The following is a 10431-nucleotide window of genomic DNA, read 5'->3' on the forward strand; positions in this document are numbered from 1 at the left end:
GGGAAGGTGCACTAGGCTATTGCGTCTAAGTCCTTTTAGACATAGCTTGAAAGCTTGAATTTGTGCATATAATTAGTGATAGAACCTCAAAAGTGGTCCAAATCCAAACATTCCAATTCCTTGTTATCTCTCTCTCCTGAAGAGGGGGGAAATCCCTGTTCCTTATTAGGTAGATAGAACCTCGATCAAAAGTGGTCCAAATTTTATTTTCAATGGCTGTAACATAATTTAACAAGATCACTAAAACTCAAAACTCATATAGCACATGAATCTAGCTTGCAGGTTTAAAACGTGTTGACACAATTATAAAATGAAATTCGTTGCTGCCTCTGTCTTTTATCGCTACCATGTTCAGGTGGTGGAAAATCATCCTGTGGTACCAAAGCTAGCATTAACTATGTACATGAAGTATGGATTGAAGGTGAATCTTTATAGGCGGGACGAGTCCGAGATTCAAAAGTACCTCAACACTAATTAATAAAGGTTTCTTCTTCTGTTGGTATTGTACTATACTATATAAACGAAAATGATTGAATAATTTTAGGTTGAGAGAGAGGGTTGCACTTGTATGGTTTTTTTTTTTTTTTTTTAATTTATAATATAAGGAAAATTGCACTTGTATGGTTGCATACTCCTTAAGAAGCCGCATTTGAATAAAGGAGTTAACGTTGATTGTTAATTGGGTATTGTTAATGGTAAGTCCCCCCTTTTTTTTTGTTTTATTTTGAACCAAATTTCATTGTATTTTTTCTCAATTTTTTTTGTAAAGTTGTAATTTACAACTATATTTTATGTTGGCTTTATTCCACGACAAAAAGTGTTGTAACTGCATTAAATCATTTCCTTGTATTTTGTGGGATTTTATTGTATTGAGTTTAGTATTAAGTTGGTGAAGAATCGAGTATGAAATAAAGAATCAATACAATTTCGCGACTAATTCGGAAGAAGCTTGCAAGTAAAGGTTCCTGCAAAAAGGTTTCTGAAGAGTCATGCCAGACTGTTAGTTCGTGAGTGTCTCGCGAGAAGGACCAACCCGCGAGGTACTCACGAAACATTTTGCCTGAAGGATTTTAAGAGTGACTTTTTTAGCCTTCACCCATACTATATATACCCTCGTTACCCACAAAAGTATGAGAGGCTATTTAGAGAAAAAACCCTAGATAGGTTTTCTACAACACAATACACCTATCTTTTAGAGAGAGAGCTACTCATCTTTAGTGAGAAATCATTGTAGCCTATTCTCCTTCCCTCTTCCATTGTCATACATTGAGAGGAGATTTGTACCCGAACATAATCTACACCTTTTTAGAGTGTAGAAAGTGTTTTGGAACTTGGGAAGCTTTAGGGATTTGCCAAAAGAAGCCAGTGAGGTTTTGCGGATACAATCGGGCGTATTGCGGGATCCGAGAAGTCCGTTAGTAGCAGGAGCTTGGAGAACTCAAGTACATTGGATAGACTAGGTTTGGAGGCAATAGAGAGAATTAAAATGTAGCTATGTGGGATTGCTATAAAGGTAAAAGTTAGTTAAAATAGTACAGTGAGACCCATGCATAATATCAAAAAGTGCAGTGGGATCCATGAATAGTAACAAAAATAAGCTAAATAGTAAAATAAGTTGGCAAAAATAATTTTTACCAAAGACACACTTTATCGGTGCAACTTTCTAAAATAATCTTATTTTATAAAAACTGAAAATTAAGTTTTATTGTTTAACAGAGTATGGTATACAACTTATAATGTTTTTGATATATTGATAATTGAAAGTGAGAGGATTTAAACTCTGGATTTTACTGTTGAAAACACCAACAAATGTCAGTTGAACAATAAAACTCTTGACTATAACTTATAATATTTTCAGCAACCTAAGGATAAGATTAAATTTTTAGAATACTATGATATCAAATTGTTGATTATATTGTAAAGAAGAAGAAAAAAGTGTTATTGCTGGGAGAATCCCAGGTCCTGTTCACTCTAGATTAGATGAGATATTGTTAGAACATATGTGAATCATGTTAGAAACATATGTCAATATAGAATTGGCTAATCCTTTGACAAAATACACTTTACTTGTAATTTGGTTGATCTAGAATGTGTTTAATATTTCAAGGAATAAAGTTTCAAGTTCAAGTGTTAAAGCCATGCAAGTTTGTCCAAGAATCAAGTGAAGAAGTGCTGAATTTTAAAGTTCGACAACTAGCTCAACAGATAGTATCTATCGAGGTTTAAATGGTTGTTTAAGCCGATACTCGACAACTGTTCATTAGATATCTATTGAGATTTAAGAAAATCAGTTTTTCAGATCTGATTTCACTCCAATCCATGTATAGATGTTTGAGCTTTTTTTTCTCACAACCCAAAACATAGATAAGGATTGTTTTAAGGGCCGTCACTGCTAATGCACCTCAATGCAAAAGTTTTTTACAAGCATATTGTGAACTGGAGACATATGCCCTAGTTCATCATTTTCTTGAAGAAGTTGCTGTGTTTGTACACCGTAGAATTTTGTAACTAAGGAGTTTCGTAATCTTCACTGTGTTGATGAACTGAATAACTTTGCATCCAACATCCTTCACAAGTTGGTGTGTAAACCACGTATTGGAATCCGCACATCAAATTGGTTAGTCACGTACTAGGAGCCATGCATTGAAATGAGAGATTGTCACTATAGAACAAGTTCAATTGGGTATTGGGATAAGGGTTCAACTGTGGGTTGGTATAAGGTACTGTGATTCATTTACTTGTAACTGCTTGTTGTGGTAATAGTGGATTATCGGGAGTGGTGACTTTAAAATCACCTGGTGGGATTTTTGTCGTGTAGGTTTTCTCTATTCGTAAACAAATCACCGTACCAATTTATTTTCCGCTGTATATTAACTTAGCTGATAATTTGTCTATGCTACCACTCTTATTGCATGCTAATTGAATTAATTAATTAACTTAGTTAATTAATTGATTAATTTATCATAAGAGTTCAATACATTTTTGACCTATTAGATATGAGTCCACAATCCAGTATACTTATAATCCAACCTGCAGTATTGGTGGATTGTGTTCTGTTGATCCGTACTTTTCACCGCCAATAACTCAGTCCACCTCCGGTTTGGATTCCAATAAGTTGATGGGTTTGACTTCGGATGTAGCATTCCGTCAGCTATAGCCTATAGGTAGTATATTATGTTTGTCAAACTGTCTTTTTTCAGATGTTACATGATCCAATCCCAAATCCCATCAATCAGAAATATATTCAATAAGTTTTTTGATAAGCAATTTATTCAATAAGTCAGCCCCTATTGAATACTTAATTTATATGATTGTGAACAACAATTCATCACACCCTCCAGTGCGTGTGGGTCCCAGCTTCAGCAAAATGTAAACGCAAATTGAAAACGCTGGATTAAGTTGAATCCAAACGATCAATTAATATGTTGCAATTTACACCAACAAAATAAATAATTCCTATTGGTGGCAATTTTAGAAAAAGGAACTTGCAATAATTGATTAATTTCTACTAGTTTTCTTATACTTCAGATAAAGTAGATACAATAATATAACAAATAGAAGTTAGAATGTCATGATACATATCTAACACAACCCCATGAATTTGGTGTAAACAGCTTTTATATAGTTGGTTCCTTAAGTTGCACTTGGTTAACTTCATAGTGTCGTTAGTATTCATCTTTTATTTATTTTTTGTTTTTGAGAGGAAAAAAAAAAAGCATTACCAGGATTACCTCTAATAAATTAAAATGCATTTGAAATTGCGTTACATACGAATAACTAGTGGTATACTTGTGGAATGCATAAATAAATTCAAAATCATATAAAATGAAAGAAAAAGGATTTGGAGAGGTACGTAAAACTAATATTTGTGGTATTCTTCTCTCTTGCTCCTTCGTCCAAGTAACACATTCATGATATTACACTGTTGTGATTGTTAAGGTATTAGTTTAGGGGAATCACATATCACATATCTTCATCCTCCGTAAAATTTGTTTATTTTTTATAATCTCCATAAAATTATTTAGGCTTCACAATTTTATAATGTATATTCATCTCGTATTTAATATTAGATTAAAATGCAAATTGTACTCTTTAAGTTTGATTAAAATTCATTTCAACATTCTAACCTTATTTTCGTTCAATTGAGTTCTCTAAATTTTAAATTTATTCAATTCAGACATTCTTTCTAATTCGTTAAAAAAAAAATACATTAAAAAAATATTTTTCTCACACAAAAAAAAAAAAAAAAATCTATAAAATTAATAAAAATATTTTATAGATTTTTTTTATGATTTTTTTTTTCAAAAAATATTTTTTCATTAGTTAATTACATACTTAACAACAAATATTTAACGAAATTGGACAAAATATTTGAATTAAATAAATTAGAAATTTAGAGGACTTAATTAAATGAAAGTATATATAGTTAGAGGCCTAAAATGAATTTTAGTCAAACTTATATAGATGATACAATTTGCATTTTTCATTATTATTATTATTTCAGATTTAAAAAAGGAAATAAGGAAAGAAATCATACTCTATTTGAGATTATATGCGTCCCATGAACAAAGAGAACTTATGTGTAAAAAGCTATCACTTAAAAATTAAAACTCATGTTCAAAAAGCCATCACTTGAAAAACATATGCATATAATTTAAGAATATTATCAATGAGATTACTGTGTGGGGTATTGGTTTTTGATTTTTGGATTCTTTACCTCAAAACCAAATTGGGAAGGTGCACTCAGCAATTGCGTCTAACTCCTTTTAGACACAGTTTGAAAGCTTGAATTTGTGTATATAATTGGTAATAGTACCTGTATATAATCGGAATGTGTTGACACAAGTTTGTGATGTAATTAATTTGTTTCCTCTTTGAGCAATAGTTCGTAACTTGGTAGTTGGTATGATACCAAAAAAAGTGCTAGATTAGGAACCTTTTACGCAAACCCGAATCATTTATTACTTAATCTTCTGAATGCAACTTAGAAACCACAAAGTTGGAAGTACACCAACCAATTTATAACGAAAATGACAATTACAATTATTAAACAAATTTTAGTTGATACTTGTAATAAAGTTTATTGAAATTCTTAAGCAATAGCACAAATTTCGGTGCTTCCACGCTTGGTTATAACTTATAGCATGCATGCCAAGAAACGCAAGGATCATCACCCCTATATATAGAACACGTGATCATCAATCCTCTCAAACTCACCAAGCCCATACAATCTCACATTTCCAATCATCATAACACCATGATCAACCCTAGCAATCTCTCCTCCTCTGATGATGAACTTGCCACCGTAAACTTCGTTTCCCGCCAGCTCTTTTCCTTACAACATATCCCAATTATAGAGCTTTTCATTGCTCTTTTTGTTTTCATAGCCATTCATTCCCTAAGGCAAAAGAAGCATCATGGACTACCAATTTGGCCACTCCTAGGAATGTTACCTTCCTTGGTGGGTGGCCTTCGAGGCAATATGTATGAATGGATGAGTGACATTCTTAACAATCAAAACGGAACATTTAGATTCAAAGGCCCTTCATTTAGTAGTCTCAACAGCGTTATCACCTCGGACCCTCGTAATCTCGAGCATCTTCTCAAGACCAAGTTCCCCAATTTTCCAAAAGGGCCATTCTTTCGAGACACTGTTCATGATCTTCTTGGTAACGGGATATTCAACGCCGACGATGAGACTTGGCAACGACAAAGGAAGACAGCAAGCATTGAATTCCACTCAGCTAAGTTCCGGCAATTGACAACCGAGTCATTGCTTGAACTTGTTCACTCCAGGCTCCTTCCTATATTAGAGAATTCAATCAAACAGTCCCTTCCCATTGATCTCCAAGACATTTTATTGCGGCTAACTTTCGATAATGTATGCATGATAGCATTTGGGGTTCATCCTGGTTGTTTAAGCCCCAATTTGCCTGAAATACCATTTGCTAAAGCCTTTGAGGACGCAACCGAAGCCACGATGCTACGTTTTGTGACACCGACGTGTATATGGAAGACCATGAGATATTTCAACTTGGGGATGGAGAAGAAGCTTAAACACTCAATAATTGGAGTGGATGAGTTTGCTGAGGATGTGATTCGAACAAGGAAGGCGGAACTCTCTTTGCAATGTGACAATAATATGTTGAAGCAAAGGTCGGACCTCTTGACGGTGTTTATGGGGCTGAAAGATAAGGCTGGACAGACCTTTTCGGACAAGTTCTTGAGGGATATTTGTGTGAACTTTATACTTGCCGGGAGAGACACTTCTTCGGTGGCATTGAGCTGGTTTTTCTGGCTGCTTCATCACAATCCAAGGTTAGAGGAAAGAATTCTTGAAGAGATATGTGGGATAGTGAGTAAAAGAGAGGAGGTTAAAAAGGGAGAGTACCAAAGTGTGATATTTAGGCCAGAGGAGATAAAGAAGATGGATTATTTACATGCTGCTGTGTCGGATGCTCTAAGGTTATATCCTTCAGTGCCGGTGGATCACAAGGAGGTAATTACTTAAAAAAAAAAAAAAAAAACTAAATTAAATCTTCTCATGAAATCATTTTTTTTTTTAAATCTTTATAATTGGACAGTTACAACCAAAACGATGAATTTGAATCTTGAATGTTATGGATATACCAGAGGAACTATCTAATTAAACTACAAGGCTCTTAAAAATCATTTTTATTTTATTTTTTACCTTTTGAATAGCATCATTTTAACTTTTCAAATCCGAACAAGCCATATATATTAAAAAACATGCTTTTTATTTGAAATGAATTTATTTTATAATTTAAATTAAATATTAAAAATTGAACTATATATAAAATGTAATGTCATTTAAATTTATTGAATTATGTGGTAATTTATATGCTTTTAGAACCAAGAAATAAAACATCATCCACAAATTAAAAATTTTATCGATTAAATTCAAGTAAGGACCCTTTTTATTTGCTTTAAAAGGAAATGTATTTTATAAAAATAATTTTTTCTTGAATATAAAAGTGTACATAATAATTTTCTTCTAAATAATAATTTTTTAAATAATACCTTTTCTTCAATTATAAAATTATTTTATAACATAATAATTCATCCCAAAACTTGCGGTAAGTATCAATCCCCAAAAGGGCCAAAACCCAAGGTTAGGGCAATCACGATAAACCCATCCTACTTACTACTTCTTGTGTGAGAATTCACGACCATCATGTGGGTGTATTAGTATCATCTCAATTTCTCAATATTTATAGTCTGTTTGTATACCGCTTATTTTGCCGAAAACAATAAAAAAAATAAGAAAAAACTTACTGTTCACTCTGTGATTGCTGTTCATATGCCTTGGTACACTATTCATGGCGCTAGTTAAAAAAAAAAAAAAAAAAAAAAAAAAAAAAAAAAAAAAAAAAAGCCAGACACAGGGAGTGTTCAAACGCATACTTGAAGTAAATCAAAATTGTAGTTTAAATTAAATATTATAGATCTATAATGTATCCAATGTTATGTAATTAAAAATGATCTTTTTCCATTTTAGTTGGCTATTTCATCAAAAGATCATTAACTTGACGCCATACTTTTAGTTTATGGTCCATATTTAATAAAACAAATTACGGTCAAAAGTGATATTAGTGGAGAACCCATATAGAAGTTTCTCTAATTGGTTCCTTAGTTGATTTAAATGTCAGTACAAACAAATGAATTGAAATATATAGCATTCTAGCTTTATTTTATTTTTAAATTCTAACTAATATATTTCATCATATAGGTTGTTGAAGATGATATATTTCCAGATGGGACAGTATTGAAAAAGGGAACAAAAGTAATCTATGTAATATATGCAATGGGTAGAATGGAAGGCATATGGGGAAAGGATTGTAGGGAGTTTAAGCCGGAGAGATGGCTAAGAGATGGGAAGTTCATGAATGAATCAGCCTACAATTTTACAGCCTTCAATGGCGGCCCTCGTCTTTGCTTAGGAAAAGATTTTGCCTACTATCAAATGAAATTCGTTGCTGCCTCTGTCATTTATCGCTACCACGTTAAGGTGGTGGAAAATCATCCTGTGGTACCAAAGCTAGCATTAACTATGTACATGAAGCATGGATTGAAGGTGAATCTTTATAGGCGGGACGAGTCTGAGATTCAAAAGTACCTCAACACTAATTAATAAAGGTTTCAGCTTCTTTGCGTTGGTATTGTACTATACTATATAAACGAAAATGATTGAATAATTTTAGGCTGAGAGAGAGGGTTGCACTTGTATGGTTGTATACTCCTTAAGAAGCCGCATTTGAATAAAGGAGTTAACATTGTCAGATTGACTGTTAATTGGATATTCTTAATGATAAGTCCCCTTTTTTTTTGGTGGGTTTTATTGTGTACCAAATTTTCTTGTATTTTTCTCAATTATATATATATATATACACTTTTTGGGAGGGGGGGGGGGGGGGGGGTGGGTTGAATTTTTATTTCGGTATAAGTACTTGAGCCCTGGCCACTAGTTCTGTGAAGAAGAAGTCGTGACCAAGTCACACTTGCGAGATTCAAGTTAGCCATGAGATGGACACATGGCAGAAAAAGGAGAGCTCTTTTAGTGCAAGTTGCGACCTAGCTACTAGAGATCAAGTCACACACACGACTTGCTTAAAAGAACAAAGTCCAGCTATTTAATCTTATGATCTTATCATCTTGGCCAACTCATTTTGAACAATCCCAACCCATTCCGATTTGTAACAATTCAGCTAGGGGCAAGTACTCTCTCTTTTTTGTCCATTCTTCTTCGCGCACCTAGGATCCTAAGAGCATTGGGTTACGTAAAACCCATAAAAATGCAAACTAGATAATTTTGTTCACACAAAAAGCACAAAAAACCCCTAAATCCGGTTATGCATTTTGCAAAAGAATTATATTAAATATTATAGTAATATGTAAATATATATCATGATTGTAGCATTGTGTAAACTTATTTGTGTACATGTTTTCCTTTCTCTCTCCTCTCTCCTTTCACATTCTCCTTCTCTCAAAAACTCTACCACTCAAACTCCTTTTATCCTTCCTCCTCTTCATTGTCAATGACAAGGAATTATGAGCATATCTAGAGGCTTTATCGGCGTTAGTTATCAAAGTCGAAGTGACAACGCTTTAGTGGTGGTATTTTCTCATATTGGTGGCAGTGCTGCAATTTCAATAGCAACAATGAGTTTGGACTTCTGTTTTCTTGCTCTCTCTCATCATCATATGATTGGGTTTGTGATTTGGTTTGTAGCAGTCTAAGATCGATATTGGTTGCTGTTGGGTTTGCAATTTGGGTTTTATGATGGGTTAACCAGGTTTTGTAATGAGTTGTGGTGGTGGTTGGATAGTGTTGGGCTGATTTTTGTGTGAGAAGGAGAAAAACAATGTTTGGAAGAAAAAAAAGATTATTTTAATATGAAATGTTCCAAAATAAAGATCATGCATGATGTAGAATGTGTTGTAAAACGGGTTATGTAGTTAGTAGCCTTTTCGTTATCTAAAATGCTTTTCTTTTGATTAGCCAAAAAAAAAAAAAAATGCTTTTCTTTTTTCTTTATAATTTTTTGACCAGGAGAAAAAGCTATACTTAATGGAATAAATAGAAAAACAATTGAAACAAAAGAAGATAAAAATACTTTATAGTAAGAGTTATGACATCGTAGTTAAGAATTAAAAAATATTGTAAGTATTTTTGAAAGGGAATCCCAATTTAAAAAGAAAAATCTTGCAAAAGGGAAAAAAGGGCTAGACCTGATTTAGCTACCTTCAAAAGGCTTCATGATATCCCAAGGAAGTGGGAGAGTCGTCGAATTGCCATTTTTTTCTTCTTAAACACAACATTTTAAAACATTTATACTAAATGTTTGAAGTCATATGAAATTGGCATTTTTTTTTTTTTTTTTGCTGAATAAAAAGTGAGGGCGGGGACGACCATTTGTGACTAACCCCCCAGGGCATGACCTAATAGGGGCACCCCCGCTAGGGAATGTTAGATTGAGCCATAGCTACTGTGACCAGTGCGCCACAGACCTTACCCTAGCATCCCAAGAAAGCCAGCAGGAGAGGCACAATACAAGCTAGAAAACCCTCCTCCCACACAGTACCCGCCACGACTCAAACAAGGGACCTTGTGCTTGCATATGGGATCTCTCCCAACCGGGCCACCCCTGAAATTGGCATTTGGCATCATAAGTTTCAACACATCACATCGGTAGGGTTTAATAAACAAATTAAACAGCGAGAGACATCGGGGAAGAAGACAAATGGCACTGAAAAAACGTTAAAATAACGAAAACTAGCATCTTATAACAGTGCCATGTAATAATAAAGAAACATTATATTTTACGCTCTTTTGTATAACTTGAGTTGATAACTGATAAATTGTGATGGATGATTCTTGAATTTGACAGATTATGAATGGTTGGAAACATA

The 10431-nt window shown here is 33.6% G+C and overlaps 1 protein-coding gene across 1 annotated transcript; it reads left to right on the forward strand.

Annotated features, from left to right (window-relative positions):
- Positions 1-310: 310 nt before the first annotated feature.
- LOC126708502 (cytochrome P450 86B1-like) lies at positions 311-8280 on the forward strand. The gene is made up of 3 exons (XM_050408292.1): positions 311-421; positions 5144-6499; positions 7751-8280. The coding sequence occupies exons 1-3, from the start codon at positions 311-313 to the stop codon at positions 8150-8152; spliced, it is 1869 nt and encodes a 622-aa protein (XP_050264249.1). The 3' UTR covers positions 8153-8280.
- Positions 8281-10431: the final 2151 nt, after the last annotated feature.

This window comes from Quercus robur, chromosome 12 (assembly GCF_932294415.1).
Source record: "Quercus robur chromosome 12, dhQueRobu3.1, whole genome shotgun sequence".
Lineage (NCBI taxonomy): Eukaryota > Viridiplantae > Streptophyta > Magnoliopsida > Fagales > Fagaceae > Quercus > Quercus robur.

Coding starts and splice junctions, on each gene's coding strand:
- LOC126708502 (XM_050408292.1), top strand. CDS start 311: ATGAAATTCGTTGCTGCCTCTGTCTTTTATCGCTACCATGTTCAGGTG. Junction 422..5,143: donor ACATGAAGTATGGATTGAAG/GTGAATCTTTAT, acceptor TATAACTTATAG/CATGCATGCCAAGAAACGCA. Junction 6,500..7,750: donor TGCCGGTGGATCACAAGGAG/GTAATTACTTAA, acceptor TTCATCATATAG/GTTGTTGAAGATGATATATT.